The sequence below is a fragment of the Chanodichthys erythropterus genome, chromosome 15 (genome assembly GCF_024489055.1).
Source record: "Chanodichthys erythropterus isolate Z2021 chromosome 15, ASM2448905v1, whole genome shotgun sequence".
Taxonomy (NCBI): domain Eukaryota; kingdom Metazoa; phylum Chordata; class Actinopteri; order Cypriniformes; family Xenocyprididae; genus Chanodichthys; species Chanodichthys erythropterus.
In genome coordinates this window covers 27,695,904-27,715,567 of record NC_090235.1, presented here as the reverse complement: position 1 = coordinate 27,715,567, position 19,664 = coordinate 27,695,904, and the positions used below count along the sequence as shown (strand labels likewise).

Genomic DNA, 19,664 nt, shown 5'->3' with positions numbered 1-19,664 from the left:
CAATATTATAAAACATTTAATTAATTTCTGGATTTATATAACCACAAATAACACCAATAAGACTGCCAAAAATTCTGCAAAGCGAAAAAATTAGAAATGGACGAACAAGGGATTGTCAGTTAATTGTTTTCACACGTACATTTTACATTGATTTCTGTAAGAAGTATTTGACACATAAAATGTATGAATTTATTAATTTATCTCTTTAAAGTGAGAACAATATTTGTGCACTTCCGTCACAGTACACTTTAACCTCTCAACAACTTCCTTGTTTGCTACAAAGACAAAATGGCAGCCTCCTTACAACGCATTGGAACAGTTATCTGCCGCACATTTCCTGTTATTTTACAACGAAATCTGCAAAGACAGGTTGGTTGAATAAAATCCTTTAAATAAATGTTTATGTAGCGTTAAGAGTAATAAATGTTGTGCTTACAGTTCAGTAATGGCATGCGGACAGCTCAATAAACTGAGGGACAATTAAAGGACAATTTTACGTGTTTTTGTATTGCAGAGAATTAGTGATTGGAAAATAACTTTAAGTGCTGCTCCAGTGCTGCGTGTGAATTTTTGTACATCATCATCATCATCATCATCTGCTGAGAGCACCGATTCAGCTGAGACACTGTCTAGATATGCAGACAGACCATGGGAATACTTAGAAAGTGAAGGTAAATATGATCAGATGATTAAAGTACAGTAATTGTGGTCAAATTGTGGCTAGAATCGCTCTCTCCCTTTAGAGTACATTGAGCGTTATGGATCAAAGCCTGTGTGGTCCAACTACAGGAGGAACCATAAGGGGGGTGTCCCACCTCAAAAGACAAGAAAGACCTGTATTGTAAGTACACATTTGTTTTGGTTTTATATTCTTATTCAGAGTCTTTTCAGTCCATAAACTTTGAATTAATTCAAGTGATTTTGAATTGCCATAGAGAGGAGATAAGATATGTGCGAACGCTTGTCCCATCTGTCGTGATCCAAATGTCATTATCCACTACAAGGTTTGTTTTTCAGTTCTTTATTTCATGTGGACTGTGTGAGTACTACACTTTACAGTTATTTGCTTTAATATACTGTATTTGTTCTGCAGAATGTGAATCTGTTGCAGCAGTTCATTAGTCCTCAAACTGGAATGGTGTATGATCCCACTCGAACCGGTAACAAATTTCTTAATACATTCAAGTGTCTTATTTCTAATATGATCCTTATCTGATTTCCAATTTTCTCTTCATCTTCACTTGTTTCCTCAGGTGTGTGCATGAAACAACAGAAACTACTTAACAAGGCCATTGATACTGCTAGGGATCATGGTAAATCGATGTTTTAATTACCATTGTGCACACAAATAAAAGAAGATTGAATGAGCTCATCAGGGTTGCAAAGGGGCGGAAAGTTTCTGGTAAATTTCCATGGGAACTTAACCTGGGGAATTTTGGAAATATTCCAATCTGGAAACTTAACAGGAATTTATGGGAATTGGAAATTTTGGAAAATTTATAGAGATTTATATTTACATAACATGTATCATATAAAACATAAACATTTTGTTTGGTCATAACATGAAATAAGTTATTTTTTGCATTCAATTAATTCTAATTTAGTAAATATGTCAATTAAATATATTTTTATTGCAGCAATTGTGTTATTTCAGTGTCACATGATCCTTCAGAAATCAGTCTAAATTTGCTGATTTGATAATTATGTTATTATCATTGTTGGAAACAGTTGTTTTAGCATGTTAGAATGATCATGTGATACTGAAGACTAGAGAAATTATGCTGAAAATTCAGCTTTGATCACAAATTATATTTTTATGTATATCAATTATTATACCATTATTTTAAATTGTAGTTATGTTTCACAATATTTTTTTTTTCTGTATTTTTGATCAAATGTGCATGTTCTGGACTGGGGGAATGCACAGTGCATGCAGGGGGTGTGGCCTCAATAGCCCTGCAGAAGGTAGTGTACTGTCAGGGTAAAAATTTAACTAAAATTGCATTACATATGGTTGTTTTAACCAAAATTATGTTGCAAGAGGTGTTTTTTTTTTCAACTACATTTAAGTACCCTGTTATAGGCTAACCTGCAATTTTGCAAATTCCCTGTTTATTCCCATTAATTCCCAAGGAAAGTTTTCAGCTTTAAAAATTCCCGGAATTTTGCAACCCTAGAGCTGATCAATCTTATTATTTGATGTATAAGTGCTTTATGAGATTATTTTTTTCCCCTTTAAGGCTTACTTTCTGTCCAGTTACCTCATGTGGACTACTCTAAAGAGGACTACTCAAACACTCATGGTGCTGTTGCACCAACCCCTGCTCCATTTTCTTTCAGCTCTGGAGAACTGTGGTACTCATGGTATGGTAGTATAAAACCAGATGAGCGAGAACTGGCAAGAGTCAAGCGGCTCTACAAAGACTACCTGAAACCAGATGTTTGAGTCTTGTTTGTAATAGACTTTAGTCAGGGTAGACGCCATACTGAATTTTACATAGATGAAAATGAGGCTGTGAGGGATAGATTGTCTTTACAAAGGTATGCACTGGATAAAGGTCCAAGATCACACATAATTCATGGAGTTGTGTGCAAAACAATGTTTCGCCAGCTAAACAATTGACAGGTACAATTCATTTAATGCATTTCTGTCCCTCACAGACTTGTTTTCATTCTTGTCAAAAAATAAATATGGTGCTACCCTGACTACAGTCTATAGAAACACACATTTCCAATAAGTGTTACATTTTGTCCAACCAAGATGAGCATAAAATACATTAACTTGTTAAAATAAAAGCTCTACAACAAACTTGACTTTGCTGCAAAAATCATTTATTTGCTTTTCCATGAAATTTGGATATACACTATATATTCAAATCAAGTTAGTCAATAGTCATGTGTTTATTTTATCATTCAAGACAGATGAGATACAGGTCGCATCATTGCTTGAACATTATATAGGTTAAACTCTTTGGGGCTGGTTTAGTATGTCAGCATAATTTAATGACCTAAGCCAAAGTGTTCAAAGGCAGTTTAACACTAAATATATGTATCAGCAGTCAGACACTTATCAAACTGCACACTTCTAGCCCCCTCTGTTCACATTTGATGGGGACATGGTATGTTTTATAGCATAGCATCAAACAGCTGGTAATGATATGGCCTGAATGCAAGATTAATACAAGAATGTCAGACATCATGACTAAAGAACAAGCGATGTGCATATAAATCGTCTGCAAATAAAAATACTTATCTGGAATCAGTTTTCACCTAAAAGGCATGGTGGGAAAAACATCCTACACCAACACTGTGACTCTAGGGTTTGTATATATCACCCTACAGAGTTTGCATGCAGGTACTGATTTTGCATGATCAGTCAAAAAACTTTTTGGCTCGATTGAGAATTAGCAACTTAGATGAGCCCTTCAGTGATGTAGTTTGACAATCTTGTTATTAATACCAGCCGTTATTCATTTTTAGGCTTGTTGACCAGGGTTTCTCCAAGGGCCTCCAGCACTTCTCTCTTGTAGTCATCAAAGTCTCCATCGATCTGGTTGATTGACTGGTCCTCCACCACCCACAGGTGGCACTGGGTCTCCGTGATCAGCCTGGCATCGTGGCTCACGATTATCACAGCTAAAAGAAAGAAAAAAAAATCATATTAGACGTTAAAAGATTTGTTCACTTTCAAATTACAATTTCCTGATAATTTACTCACCCCCATGTCATCCAAGATATTCATGTCTTTCTTCAGTCAAAAAGAAATTAAGGTTTTTGATGAAAACATTCCAGGATTTAAGGGTCTTATATAGAGAAAGCATCGCTCATTTAAAAAAATTAATTAAATTACATACGTTTTAACCATAAATGCTCATCTTGAACTAGCTCTTCTTTTTTCTTCTCTATTTGAATTCCAGCAGTGTAGACACTGCTAAGAGTATTACTGCCCTCCACAGGTCAAAGTTTGAACTAATTGTTGTATACTTGCACTAGCATATTGTATATGACAATTTAGTTCAAACTTTGACCTGTAGAGGTCAGTAATACACTTAGCAGCATCTACATTGCTGGAATTCTAAAAGAGAAGAAGAGAGCTAGTTCAAGATGAGCATTTATGGTTAAAATGTATAAATTTTTTTTTTTTTTTTTTTTTTTAGAAAATGAGTGATGGTTTCTCTAGATAAGACCCTTATTCCTCGTCTGGGATAGTTTACTTAAAGCCCTTTGAAGCTGCAATGAAACTAATTTTGACCTTCAACCATCTGGAGGCCATTGAAGTCTACTATAAGGAGAATAATACTGGAATGTTTTCATCAAAAACCTTAATTTCTTTTCGACTGAAGAAAGAAAGACATGAACATCTTGGATGACATTGGGGTGAGTAAATTATCAGAAATTTTATTTTGAAAGTGAACTAATCGTTTAAGATTTTACCACATTTTACCTTCTACCTTGAGAATCGTTGTAATAAGTTAAATCTTGTAGAACAAGGTATATTAACATCAATGAATGGGTATTCAATTTGAAATTGGGCATTCAAATGAATGGCATTTGTGATCAATAAATTTAGACTCAGTTGTCCTATTTTGGAAACCAAAACAGAAGAAAACGTACCCCCTTTGTATTCATTGATGGCTTCTGATAATGCATCAATCGACTCGATGTCCAGGTTATTTGTGGGCTCATCCTGTACATTTGCATAGAGAGGTTAAGAGAGAATGTTAAACCACTAATTTTATTTGAAAAATCTTGAATAAGAAATTTAAACCATGACATTACTCCTTACCAAGATGAGGACGTCAGGTTGCCGACAAGAAAGTTCAGCAAATACCACTCTTGCCTTCTGACCACCTAAAAAACCCCAAAACAAACAAACAAACAAAACAAAAAAAAAAGCACAAATCAGAAAAAATATCGACAAGACAAATGAGTTTGAAAAGCATCCATGAATGCATTTCTATAGTGCTTACCAGACAGTTTGGAGATCTGGATGGTGTGTGCATGGCTCTCTAACCCAAAGCGACCCAGGCACTTTCTGGCGTCCTGATACTGGAGGTTGAAATTCCTCTGGAGGTACTCTGTGGGAGACTCCTCCATGTTTAACTGATCAGCATACTGCTGATTGAAGAACCCTACTTTCTACAGGTACAGATAGAAGAATTACCCAATTATATATACACGCAGAATAACCAATTACCCAAAGGTCAAGAAAATAAAAAGAATGATTAAAAAAAAAAGAATGATTTTAAACATTTGGCCTACCAATCGATGGTTCTTCCTCATCTCTCCTTTTGACTAAAAAAAAATAAAAATAATTAGTGGCATGAAAGAAACAAATCAACAAACTTGGGGGGAAAAATGAGTACACAATCATTATTCTCAAATAACATTTTTTACAAAAATTGGGTCTCATTCACTAAAAATGCATACGCACAAATTTGTGTGTGAAATGTGCGTAGGAACGATTTTAAGAACAAATCACAATTCACCAAAAATTTCGTACTAAAAAACATTATAAATTTACGACAAAATATAGGTATTGGTATTGCTCGAGGATTCTTAAAATAAGAACAAGGTTAAGAACAAAATAATGTGCGTAAGCACGTGTTGTGAATTAGGCAGAGATTTCTCGTGAGAAGTTCTCCTGTGCGTACAAATACGAAATAATCTACGCAATTATTAGTGAATGAGACCTAAGTAATTATTTCATAAATATAACTGGTACTTACAGGAATTAATTTTCCTGTCAAAAGCAGGAGGAGTGTACTCTTACCAACTCCATTGGGCCCAACAATACATACTGAAACAGAAAAATGATCTCAGGTTAATTTTCTAACAATCTCTTGTGAAAATTTTCCACCATCATTAACCTGCCAGTCATAAGCCACATTTCCACCGCAGGAACTATCCCTAGGGACTTTGGGGTGGCACTCTGTGTTTCGACCACAGGAACCAGGGTTTAAATGAAGTTCAGGGTAAAAATTTCCCTGCTCGCAAGGTAGTACTTTCAGTGGTGACACTTGGGTGCTGAACATGCTGATTGGTTGACTCCATGCAGCATTTTATTTCAACAACATTTTTTAAAAGTCTGTTGCGGTGCGTGCAGTAAGAGTTGTTTGCTATTCGAATCAACAATGGAGTTAAAAAAAAAATACGATGGACCGCTGACGAGGATCAGGCTTTATTAAGCTTATATGCAGAGAAATCCAGCAGGAACTGGAAAGTCGCGTGCAGTCCTACGTCACCGTTATTCATTCAAGACTTAATCTTCACAGTACTTTAGAAAGTGATGGAAACGCAGACAGCAACAGGTCTGGGGGGAAAAAAGTTCCTGGGAAAATGTTTTCTGGGTAATTCCAGTGGAAAAGTGGCTTTAAGTGGATATGTGACTTACTTCTGGACTCCATGTCAATTCCAAAGTCCACATTCTTGAACAGAGGCTTCTGGCCTTCATAACCAAAGTCAACACCTGTGAGAGTGAATGAGAGGAAACAACAAACTTGTCATCAAAACCCAAATGTTTAATAAAAACATAATTCTTCAACAGAGTTAAACTGATAAGAGACAGGAAAAATAGAAATGTACTCACTGTGCAGGCCTAGAATTGGTGGTGAAAGTGGAGGAGGGTTGGGGAAAGTGAATTTGACGGTGTATTCTCTCGGCCTCCTGAGGAGCTCCGTGCTCTCATGGCTCTCCTCCTCCTGGCTTTTCTTCTTTCCCTTCTGCTGTTTCCTTGTCAAAGCATCTTTCGTCTGTTTCTCCTGCAAATGAAAGACGGAAAATGAATAGGAGTCTTTCAGAAGAATTGAATAATCAAGGAAAATGCCAAGGACTCACAGCTTGCTTTGTGGACTTTCCTCCAGCCTTCAGGTCTTTGAGCTTTTTCTCTTGTTTCTCATACTGCTTCAGGAGTTCTTTCTGTTTCTGTATGTACATCTTCTTAAACGTTACTAAGACAAATCAAGCAAACAAAAATACAGTTAGATAATTAAACTTCTTCAAGCAGTTTTAATTTGTGTCGGCATTTAAAACAAAACTCACGGTAGTTGCCCCTATAGTAGTAGAGTTTCTGGTTGTCTAGGTGAATGATATCTGTACAGACATCATCTAAGAAACTCTGGTCGTGGGACACAATTAGAAGAGTTTTCTTCCAGCTCTGCAAGTAGCTGAAAGAAAAAATGAGATGTAAGGTAATTCTTGAGCACTATATAGCAATTATAATGACAAAGCGACCAAAAATCATTGTTCTTTATTTTTTTGCTGAGCAGTTGCAACACGAGTGACAGCAAACATTTGTGATGCATTGTGTGTCCAGCAATACGACGTTATGAAAAGTTTAACATTATTGAACTTATCAATAATGTTGCTTATAATAACGCTTATCAGCTCAACGCACACCAGCTATATAGGAGTAAATATTTAATTTGTTTAACATTCTATTAATTCGATACATTTACTTCATAGACACCCTTCTATGATATATCCATTCTGCTTGCAATGTATTTTGGAAAATACGATAATAAGATCAAAAACACTGGAAACTGACGACTTCCAGTGATACAATCAGTGTAAACTCCCCTTAATACAATCAAAAAACACCATCAACTGGAAACAATTAAAAGTAGGCCACTTGTAATTTGCATGAAATGTAAATACATCAACTAGATGGACTTGTTTTGTTGAAACTTATAGCAGAAGTAATTACTTGTTAAGCCAGATGACAGCGTTAAGGTCCAGGTGGTTAGTGGGCTCGTCCAGCATCAGCAGAGTGGGCTCCATGAACAGCGCTCTGCAGAAAAAAATAACATAGAAAAACAATAATATGTAATTCCTCATGACAATATGAGTGTAGACTTTAACATTTATAAAATGAATAAATTCCCACCTAGCCAGTGACACTCTCATCCTCCAACCACCAGAGAACTTCTTGGTGGGTCTGTTCTGCATCTCTGAAGTGAAAGACAGACCAGCCAAGATCCTACGAGCTTTAGCCTCCGCTGCCGCTGCTCCGATCGCCCTCAGCTCCTCATACACCTGTGAGTGACACACACACACGTACAGTTATCCTCCACTATTCCATTGATCAGCATATTTACAGGATTTCAGCTAGCTGCTCTCGTCGGACCTTATCGAGCCTCTCTGCCACGCTGTCGTCTCCTTTGTCCAACCGACTCTGTAACTGCCGTTCATCCTCCAGGAGCTTCAGTCTGCGGGTATCGGCCTTTAGCACTGCCTGAACTGCAGGAGTGTCGTCTGCTACCACCTCTGAGAAACAACAAAGAAAAATCAGTAAGGGATTTCACAATTGGTATGAATCTGGATTCACCATACCATATCAAACCCAAAATGAACAGCTCAAATAGGAAAGTGGGGATAAAAAAAATTGCTAATGCGATAAAGCATTATCAAACAGAACAGAACACTGACATAAGCTCGTACAAATCATTGGTAAAAGTTATTTTAACCCTAAAAGAGTGAGAAGCTTTTCATTTCTTAAACAGCCATGTCAGAAGATGTAACATGGCCATATTCCAGTATGACAATGCCAAGATTCATCAGGGATAAAATTGAAAGAATGGTTCCTGATGCACCTATTAATGGTTATTTCCATCAAAAAGTGCATCCATTTTTGGTCAAGATCTTGTATTGACAATGCAAGAGGTGAGCACTCTGTAAAGTCTCCTCCAGCACATCCCGAAGACTTTCAATGAAATTAAGTTCTGGACTCAGAGGTGCCCATTCATGTGTGAAAATGACTCCTCATGCTCCCTCCCAACCATTCTTTCACAATTTGAGCCTGATGAATCTTGACATTTTCATCCTGGAATATAGCCATGATGTGTCTTCCTACATGGTTGTTTAAGAATTGAAAAGCTACACACTCCATATTTTAAGGTTTATAAGAACCATTGCCAAATATATAACTTGCTAGAAACATAATAATCACTGTAATAATGATCCATTCATAAATTCTTAAGTATTTTTCCTATTAAAATCCAAACAGGTACCTTTTTTTGGCAAGGAAGTGCATTTAAAAATTACAAATGCAAATGAAAAAATAGGTATTGGTACTCGGTATTGGTGAGTGCCAAAAATGAAAGTATAGGTATCGGACTCATTCTAGAAAAAAAGGTATCTAACCTAACTAAACTATTTGTGAAAAACATTTGTGTTACTTGAAATAATAGAAAAGTTAACCGAAATAAAATAAAATATTTTTAATGATTTTCATTTCAGCTAGTTGCCAAAGAAACATTTTTAATTAGTTTAACTTTGTGTACTGAAATAACTGAGAAATTAAAATGAGTAAAAACTATAACAAAAAAATGACAAACAAAAAATTTACTACTAATTAATAGTAATTAAAATACTACTATTAATAACTACTACTAATTACTAATTAAAACTAAAACAAAAAAAATAAAAATTTAAATTTGAAATAATATTAAAAACAATAACAGTATCTCAATGATACTGAAATAACAGTGCTATACTGTACCTTGCTCACAAAGCAGGACATCAATATTGGGAGGAATGCTGAGAGCTCTGTTAGCGATGTGCTTCAATAGAGTGGTCTTCCCTTTCCTGATTCAAACAGGTTTTTACAAGTGTGAAACCTCCAAACAAAATCTTAAGTGCAATGTAGTAATGTGTCAAATTAAAACCATCAACCCACCCATTTGGTCCAACCAGACCATATCGTCTACCAGCAACAACCAGAAGGTCTGCGTTAACAAACAGCTCCTTTCCGTGGGCTGAAATGCTGAATCTTTCTAACTAAAACACAATGGAAATCATTTAGTACACAGTACTAAGCATTTTCAAATGGCTCAGAGGAAAGATTCCCATTCATCTAACCTTGATGTCTGAGGCATTTTCCAGCATGGCCTGTCGAGAGGACATCTCAGCCTGAGAGATGGAGAAGTCTCCTTCTATTTCGTCCTGAGCACGCACAAGAGCCACCTGACGCTCATACTCCATCTGCACAGCACAGGAGGAAGTGTCTACAATCAGTGTTGTTATTGTTAACAAACTATTACAAATAATTTTTGGTTCATTGAAAGAAAAGCTGAAATAAAATTAATTTTAGATGCATAAAAGAAAAAACGTTTTAGTAGTTCAATAAAGGTTTGTGTTTACATAATATATGTGTGCATACTGTGAATGTATATTTTATAATATATATATATATATATATATATATATATATATATATATATATATATATATATATATATATATATATATATACATACACAAATACATACATACATACATACACAAATATAAATAATATAAAAATATAATAATATATACACATATTACATAAACAAACTTTTATATTAGATGCAATTAATGATTTTGACTAAACTTTAAGTACTAAAAAAACAAAAAAAAAAAAAGTATTTAAATTTAAGTGAAAACTGAAAATATTAAAATAAACATTAAAGGTGCCCTAGATTCAAAAATTTAATTTATCTTGGCATAGTTAAATAACAAGAGTTCAGTACATGGAAAAGACATACAGTGAGTCTCAGACTCCATTGTTTCCTCCTTCTTATGTAAATCTCATTCGTTTAAAAGACCTCCGAAGAACAGGCGAATCGCAACATAACACCGACTTTTCCGTAACAATCGGGGTGTACGCCCCAATATTTGCATATGCCAGCCCATGATGTTCCCAACATTATGAAAGGCATTAGACAAGGGTAGCCAGTTAACATCTGGAGCTGCACACAGCCGAATCATCAGACTAGGTAAGCAAGAACAATAGTGAAAAATGGCAGATGGAGCAATAATAACTGACATAATCCATGATAGCATGATATTTTTAGTGATATTTGTAAATTGTCTTTCTAAATGTTTCGTTAGCATGTTGCTAATGTACTGTTAAATGAGGTTAAAGTTACCATCGTTTCTTACTGTATTCACGGAGACAAGAGACGTCGCTATTTTGATTTTTTAAACACTTGCAGTCTGTATAATGCACAAACACAACTTCATTCTTTATAAATCTCTCCAACAGTGTAGCATTAGCCGTTAGCCACGGAGCACTCTCAAACTCATTCAGAATAAAACTTTAACATCCAAATAAATACTTTACTCACATAATTCGAAGCATGCATGCAGCATGCATGACGAACATCGTGTAAAGATCCATTTGACGGTTATATTAGCTGTGTGAACTTTGTAAATGCCCTGTAATATAGTCGACAGCTCGTGTGGCAGGGAGCTCGCGATTTAAGGGGGCGGCGCCGAGTGTAAATCAGTGCATTGTTAATGATGCCCCAAAATAGGCAGTTAAAAAAATGAATTAAAAAAATCTATGGGGTATTTTGAGCTGAAACTTCACAGACACATTCAGGAGACACCTTAGACTTATATAACATCTGCAAAAAGCATTCTTGGGCACCTTTAAATATTCTTCTGTGGTCACAACAATTGAGAGCAATTTGTCCTTATATAATATAAACAAATTAGAGTATTAAAAATTTGGATACACTACCATTTTCTTTTTTTTCTTCTTCTCTTTTTTACTCATGTTAGCGAAAGGGTCGTCCACTTGTTTTTCTTTGGCTTGCTCAGCTGCGAGCGCATCCTCTGCACTCTATGGGACAGGAAATAGAATAGTGGATGAATGAACACTTGGAGATTTCAAATATTAGGAATACAAAATTAAATAATTTTATTGTACCATCATCATGTCATTGTCATCACTCTTTTCCTCCTCCTCTTCATCATCACTAGGAGGAGGGCGAGCAGGCTTCCCTTTCTGAAAACACACCAAAACATACTCAGAATTTTTTTAGCACCCATTACCCCAGTCTTTGGTGTCACATGATCCTAATATCATGCTAATATTTACATTTACATTTATTCATTTGGCAGACGCTTTTATCCAAAGCGACTTACAAGCGAGGAATACAACAAGTGAGTCAACAAGCGAGACGCGGCAAATAGACACAAGAAGTGCTCATAATACAAGTTTTAGGCAGTGCTCAGTGTCATAAGTAGAGGTGGGCATAGATTAATTTTTTTAATCTAGATTAATTTTGGAATTAATCTAGATTAATCTAGATTAAAATGGCTCATTTGAATTCTGCCGAAGACATTCAGAATATGTGAGATACCCAAATTGTCCCTGCGTCCCAATGTCCATACTATCCATCCTAAATAGTATGTGAGATTAAAATAAGTGTGTGCCAAAGCATAGTATGTTGAAAAGAGTATGCCAAAAGTCCCCGGATGGTCTACTATTTCCGGTAGATTTTCGAAGTGTGGATCCGTGCACACTATAAAGGCTAATATTGCCCACAACCCATTGCACGTTGTACGAGGATTCAGTTCAGAACTACAAACACGAGTAAAACATGTTAAAAACTACAAAACATGACGAATATGCACGATAGAGGCTGAGAGGTTGTTTGAGTGACTAATAATCCGTTCAAACTGATAGAAAATATTTATTTAATGTTATACGTGTTATTTTTCATCTGCAAATACCAATGTGGACTTTTATAAAGATCTGATTGGCCATTAAGTTTTAAATGCATCTTTATGCATTAATATGAGGAGAGTTGTCCACATGAAAGACTCGCGACTGCAGATCAACGTGCTGCATTTCTCTCCGATACGGCAGGAAATGAGCTAAATGAAATGTGGAGGATGTAAGATGATTGACAGGGAAGTTTACGGTGACAGTATGCGACAGAGAGCAAAGACGCAACTGTATGACGTGATAGTATGTCCCAAAGCTTGTCTACTCTCTTGCTACACACTCAAAAGTAAGTACTTTTGTTCACAGAAAGAGTACATATTTTAGGGCGTACTATAAGTAGGCGAATTGGGACGCAGCAAGTGACTAAAAGTAATCCACCATTTTGTCCGACAAAGCAGATAGGAGTTAGAAGATTAACCTCAGTGGAGTTAAACTTTTGTATATTATATTTTGTATATTGACATCTTTCCGCGTTTGAAACAACACTGATTCTCATGTTCATTCATGGTTATCTGATGCTATAAATGGACTCGTAGTAAGAGATGATCAGTTTACGAGCCTCTTGAGCTGAGGTGCTACAGCAATCTGTCACGACCATGATCACGACACATTAAAGAAAATGGGTTTTATTGTTTGAATTTCTTAAAAAACTACACAGTTTTAAAGCTGGGACTTTGTTAAATATCATAAGTTACCTGCTTTGTCTTGTCAGTGTCCTCTGCTCCGTGATGCATTTATCACTGTGTGACGTGACGGGCCTGACAGCACCACGGCTTGTCGACCAAAGCAACAGTAACTAGGGGGGGGGCGGATGGGTCTTGAGAAGGGTCAGTTCGGCTAGGTATACATCCGCGCTAAAATATCAAGGTGAAAGTCATCATAACTTGCGTAGAATAGACCCAGCTCCCAACCCAATTTTGAGAAGAGATTAACGGCAATATTTTTTTTATCGCCCGATAAGAGTCTCGCGTTAACGCAGCACGTTAACGCCGTTAACGGCCCACCACTAGTCATAAGCTAATATTAATGTTGTAAGCTAATAAAACAGTTGCTAATAAACAATTGTGCTGCTTCAAGGGTTAGTTCACCTAAAAATTAAATTTCTGTCATTAATTACTTATCCTCATGTCGTTCCAAATCCGTAAGTTCCAAATCCATAATCCTTCGTTTATCTTCGGAACACAAATTAAGGAAATTGAAATCCGTTTTTTTATCCCCCAGAGAGAGCAACTAAATTACCACATTCATGGTCCAGAAAAGTAGTAAAAAAACATTGTTAAAATAGTCCATATGACTACAGTGGTTCAACCTTAATGTTATGATGTGACGAGAATACTTTTTGTGTGCAAAAACATAAAAATAACAACTTTATTCAACAATTTCATCTGTGCAAAAAAAAAAAAAAAAAAAGAAAAAAAAAAAGTCATCACATCACTTCATAATATTAATGTTGAACCACTGTAGTCACATGAACTGTTTTAATGATGTCTTTACTACTTTTCTGGGCCTTGAAAGGTGCAATAACATTGCTGCCTATGTGTAGTTCAGAAACCCTCGGATTTCATCAAGAATATCTTAATCTGTCTTCTGAAGTTGAACGACATTTTTTAAGGTCTTAAAGTGTACACTAATTTTTCATTTGATCTTTTTAATGCAGGGTTTACTTAATGTATCAATATTTGAAGGCTACATGCTAATGTTTTAATGTGTTATTTAATCATAATAATTAATAGCATTAATCTATCACATTTGTTTAGTTCCTGTTTCCTTGGTTTCTGTGTAGGATCCCATTTGTTGCCATAATAACTTATGATCAATTTAATGCATCCTTGCTGAATGAAACTTCATTTCTTAAATAAAAAATAAAAAACATTTTACTGACCTAAAACTTTTGAATGGTAGTATTTATATTAGCTCAATCTGACCTTGGGCTGTTCCTTCTTGCCTTTCTTCTGAGGCTTCTCTTGTTCTTTCTCTTCAGCTTCATCTTCCTCCTGTAAACATTGAGACATCTTTTAGTTTAGTCACACTTAAACCTTCACTGGCTTGTCAAAACAACATATTCATCAAAACAAGACACACCCACCTTAGGTGGTTTAGCAGCAGCTTTCTTGCCCTTTTTCCCTCCTTTCTTTTCATTCTCATCTTTTTTCTCCATCCCTTCATCTTGTTCATCCTCTGAGGCCTCCTGTGTTTAAGAATAGAGTAAACCATAGATCCTACACGAAATGTGTGATCAAAGCACCGTGCAATATTGTTAGTAAAGCAGATTGGAATATCAAAAAGGATTTAGTAAACCACTGCTGTAATGTAGCAATATATAAAAAAAAAACAGCAAAGTAGAAGATGTGAATTTTGAAGAAGAAAAAGAGGGAATAAAAATATAAAGAAGCTTAAGAAACGATCCCATGTACCCACCTTTATTATTTTAGGTTTAGCCTTATCTTTTTTCTTGCCCTTGGTTACCTTCTCAACTTCCTAAATCACATACATACATGTACAGAAACAGGCACACGTCCTTATAAATATAGAAATATTCAATATGCAGCCTAATATGTTCTTCCCTTCCGTATCAAACAAATACTATGTGAACAAAATTATGTGAATCGGCTTCGCACAAAAGATAAAAACCCTAAACCAAGACAGAAGAGTGCCAATATCACACGATTCCATTAAGAAAAGGAATGAATGCAAAATGGAATGAATTCCACTGGGAATGTCATGAGGCGAGAGAAAGGACATGAGGGATGGCTGCTGGAGTGGGACTGAAAGGTAAATCAACAGAATATTAGAGAGGAATAATTATGTGGTGGGTGATGCATATGTATTATGGTTAGGTACATCAAATCTGACGATGCTGTAAAGATAATATTATGAATGGTGACAGTATAGACAGCCACTGATGACTAGTAAAGGTTTAGTTCACATTACAATCAAAATTACCACAAGCTTTACTCACCTTCAAGCCATCCTAGGTGTATATGACTTTGTTCTTTCTGATAAACACAATTGGAGTTATATTTATAAATATCCTGATGTATCCAAGCCTTATAGTGGCAGTAAACGTGTATGAAGCTCAAGAAAGTGCATCCATCCAACATAAACGTGTACTCCACACTACTCCGGGGGGGTAATAAAGGAAGGAAGACAGGCAGTCTGGGTGGAAGCTAAATATTTTACTTTATAACTTATTAAATATGGATATTTTTCTTACACAAATGCATTGCTTCACTTCAGAAGGCCTTTATTAACCCCCGTGTGGAGTACGTTTATAATGGATGGATGCACTTTCTTGAGCTTCAAACTTGTTGGTCCCGTTCACTACCATTATAAAGCTTGGATGCGTCAGGATATTTATTAATATAACTCTGATTGTGTTCATCACAAAGAACAAAATCAAATATACGTAGGATGGCTTGAGGGTGAGTAAAGCTTGGGCTAATTTTTATTTTAAAGTGAACTAATCCTTTACGACTATATGTAGATATGAAACTAACAAACACTGATTTGTGTAATTTCTCTCTACAAAATAAATAAAAAAAAAAAAACTATGAAAATTCTTTATTGTATTGATCAATGTATGAAATAATTTTGAGAAGTAGAAAAATGTCTAGCAGTGTGACATTATACTCATATAAAACTACTTTAAACAGTTTTACATGACTGTATTTGTACTTTATTTTAAATGTATGTCCTTACTAATACAAATTAATTACAGAGGATAAAATAGTAAATATATATATATATATATATATATATATATATATATATATATATATATATATATATATATATATATATATTTATTATCCATATATATAATTGCATGAATATGAAATAAAATTGTGACAGACAGATTTTACTGTTACACTCAATCCACAATGACTGACTCCGAAATAACGCACCTTAGAGCTCTTCTTGCTTTGGGGTTTATCGTCATCATCATTATCATCTCCAACTGCATCTTCGTCATCATCATCACTTTGCTTTTGACTTAGAGCTGCAAATATGTTGCCACCCTGATAGTATGAGAAGAACAAAAAACATGTGTTGCACCATCTAGATTAGTCCTGCCATTAGTGGACTCACAATGTGGATCACATGACTTAAACTGCACTGCAGGAGAAAATGACTGTCCCCAAAGTGCTTCCCAGTGAAACACCACAGAGTATATCAAAGCAACTCACTTTGTTTCTCTTTCCTCCTTTGACTGGAGCAACAACTGCAAAATAAAAATAAGCCACAATGTTAAATATGTGGTGTGATGTGACACACACAGGCACAAACAAAGTTTATGACATTACCCTCTTCCTCTTCCTCATCTTCATCACTGGCCTGGACTGAGAGTTTCTTGAGACGCTGCATGACCTCTGAATCTTCATCATCATCGTCGTCTCCTCCTGCTTTGCCTTTCCGCCTGTCTTTCTTTTTCTTCTGAGGCTAACAGCAAATGAGAAAGAAATACAAAAACATGTGTAATTTCATTATATATATTTTTACTTATTAAAATGCATTTTAAAACACTGGAGTTATATTAAAATAATTCACCTGTTTCCCTTGTGCCTCTTTCACTGGTGGCTGTTCTACATCTGGTTTATTCTCTGATGCCAGCTCCTCAAAAAACTAAGGATGAAATTAAAATGACAAAATGCAGAATTATGCATAAACAATTCAGATGTCAGAGGTATGTTTATTTAAATAAAAATTACTTAATATCTAAAATGCAATTATAAAATGATTAAATAATTATCTGACAAAAAAAATCCATTATACTGTATATAATGCATAAATAACTAAAATATATTTATTTTTACATATTTTAATGTACTTGAAACCAAATTAAAGGATTAGTTCACTTTCAAATTAAAATTTCCTGATAATTTATTCACCCCCATTTCATCCAAGATGTTCATGTCTTTCTTTATTCAGTCAAAAAGAAAAGGTTTTTGATGAAAACATTCCAGGATTTTTCTCCATATAGTGGACTTCAATGGACCCCAAACAGTTGAAGGTTAAAATATACAGTTTCAGTGCAGCTTCAAAGCGTTCTACATGATCCCAGACAAGAAATAAGGGTCTTATCTAGAGAAACCATCGCTCATTTTCTAGAATTTTATACATTTTAACCATAAATGCTCATCTTGAACTTCTTCTCTATTAGAATTCTGGCAGTGTAGACACTGCTAAGTGTATTACTGCCCTCCTCAGGTCAAAGTTTGAACTAAATTGTCATATACAATGTGCTAGTGCAAGTATATAACAATTAGTTCAAACTTTGACCTGTGGAGGGCAGTAATACACTTAGCAGTGTCTACACTGCCAGAATTCTAATAGAGAAGAAGAAGAGAGCTAGTTCAAGATGAGCATTTATGGTTAAAATGTATAAAATTGTCTTTTTTTTTTAGAAAATAAGCAATGGTTTCTCTAGATAAGACCCTTATTTCTCATCTGGGATCGCGTCGAATGCTTTGAAGCTGCACTGAAACTGTAATTATGACCTTCAACCATTTGGGGTCCATTGAAGTCCACTATATAGAGAAAAATCCTGGAATGTTTTCATCAAAAACCTTAATTTCTTTTCGACTGAATAAAGAAAGACATGAACATCTTGGATGTTCATGGGGGTGAGTAAATTATCAGGAAATTTTCATTTGAAAGTGAACTAATCCTTTAAGCAAAATATTTAGAATTTAAGTTGATAACATATCACAGTTGTGAATGAAGACTTACGCTCTTCTTCCCCTTCTTATCCTTCTTTCCTTTTTTGACAGGTTTTTCTAAACAAAGAAAAATCATAATAGTAAGCACTTCTGTCAACATAAACACTCACAAACAAACCAGACAAAGCAGACTGGAATGAACATGCACAATATGCACACCGACAGAAGTATGACAATGCCACAGAAAGAATGTCATGTGTACTGGAATAAAAACAAGGCTGTCTCAAAAATAGTGAGCTGCCTAACTAGATAGCATTTCTGGGCATCATATGCAGTTAGGCACATTCAAACGTTCCCAAAAATGCTGCCGCTCACTAGGTTTTGAAACACAACCACTATATCAGCAGTTAACGCGTGCGCATAGTAGTAACATTGATCAAAAGCGAATATGGTCTTAAATTATATCCGGCTAAGAAAATGATGTAATGACAATGAAACATCAAACTCCGCAATAAAGCTAATGGGCTAAGCAAAATATACCAGCAATATAATAAAACACAGCTATTTTATCTACATTAAACTCAGTGAAAGTAAGAAAAATGTAATTAAAAGCAGAGCTGTCATCACAGAAACTATTTCGATATGGTTGCATCATATTCATGTCGTTATTATTATCAGGCTATGTTGTAACAGAACCCCATAATCTTACCTGTTTGTTGTTCATCATCACCCTCCCACTCAGCCACTTCTTTTGATTTCTTTGGCATTTTTTATGCTAAACCTTTTCTCTCACAAGGAATGAAAATAAATTAGAGTGTTGAATGTAACTCAGGGATGTATCACAGCTGACAATGAGCACGAGCACACTGTAGCTCACATCACATGCGGCCTATCCGCTCACTGCCTCAGACATGCAAACGCCGGGAGTTCAGTTTGCGACAGCGCCATTACGTCATGCAGGCCGTCCAGGGTACTGCACTGGCGTTGCCTAAAATGGTTGATTTCAAAGAAAAAGTTTGTGCCGTAGAAATTGTGCTGGTGTTTATTTGTTTTTGTTTTTTTCTAGAAAACCTGGTTTATTTAAAACGCTTAAATATTTAATTGAAAAATCAGGAATTGAAATTAATATAATATAACATTTTATTTTAGTGTTCTTGTTACACGTTTCATGTGCTTACTTTGGTAGTAACAGTAAGTTATGCATTGCAAGTACAAGCAGCTATCCCTAAACCAAACCCTAACCCTTCAGTAAGTACATGTTAATTAATATTACTCAGTATTGGTGCAATTACAGTTACACTATAACAAGTACTTATTAAAATGAAGTGTAACCTGGCCTAATATAATATAATATAATATAATATAATATAATATAATATAATATAATATAATATAATATAATATAATATAATATAATATAATATAATATAATATAATATAATATAATATAATATAATATTTAATGAATTCCACTGAGAAAATAATATCCAAATCTGAATAATATA

The 19,664-nt window shown here is 35.1% G+C and overlaps 2 protein-coding genes across 3 annotated transcripts; one reads left to right on the top strand and one right to left on the bottom strand.

The window, feature by feature from the left end:
- Nucleotides 1-283: 283 nt before the first annotated feature.
- mrps18b (mitochondrial ribosomal protein S18B) lies at nt 284-2,803 on the top strand. Its single transcript, XM_067411348.1, has 7 exons — nt 284-369; nt 515-671; nt 744-841; nt 936-1,004; nt 1,094-1,160; nt 1,254-1,313; nt 2,241-2,803. Exons 1-7 carry the CDS (start codon nt 289-291, stop codon nt 2,444-2,446), a joined length of 738 nt encoding a protein of 245 aa, XP_067267449.1. The 5' UTR covers nt 284-288; the 3' UTR covers nt 2,447-2,803.
- A 17-nt stretch (nt 2,804-2,820) lies between these two features.
- On the bottom strand, nt 2,821-19,072 carry abcf1 (ATP-binding cassette, sub-family F (GCN20), member 1). Of its 2 annotated transcripts, XM_067411346.1 has the most exons (27): nt 18,869-19,072; nt 18,230-18,276; nt 17,048-17,122; nt 16,804-16,939; nt 16,687-16,721; nt 16,405-16,518; nt 14,918-14,977; nt 14,586-14,687; nt 14,425-14,493; nt 11,696-11,773; nt 11,507-11,608; nt 9,859-9,981; nt 9,677-9,777; nt 9,500-9,585; nt 8,126-8,265; nt 7,886-8,034; nt 7,706-7,789; nt 7,042-7,166; nt 6,838-6,950; nt 6,590-6,761; nt 6,395-6,469; nt 5,730-5,800; nt 5,263-5,295; nt 4,971-5,139; nt 4,787-4,851; nt 4,615-4,687; nt 2,821-3,636 (listed from the first exon to the last, which is right to left on the bottom strand). In XM_067411346.1, exons 1-27 carry the CDS (start codon nt 18,924-18,926, stop codon nt 3,467-3,469), a joined length of 2,625 nt encoding a protein of 874 aa, XP_067267447.1. In that variant the 5' UTR covers nt 18,927-19,072; the 3' UTR covers nt 2,821-3,466. The 2 variants fall into 2 exon arrangements, with proteins under 2 accessions (XP_067267447.1, XP_067267448.1); XM_067411347.1 differs by lacking the exon at nt 14,918-14,977.
- Nucleotides 19,073-19,664: the final 592 nt, after the last annotated feature.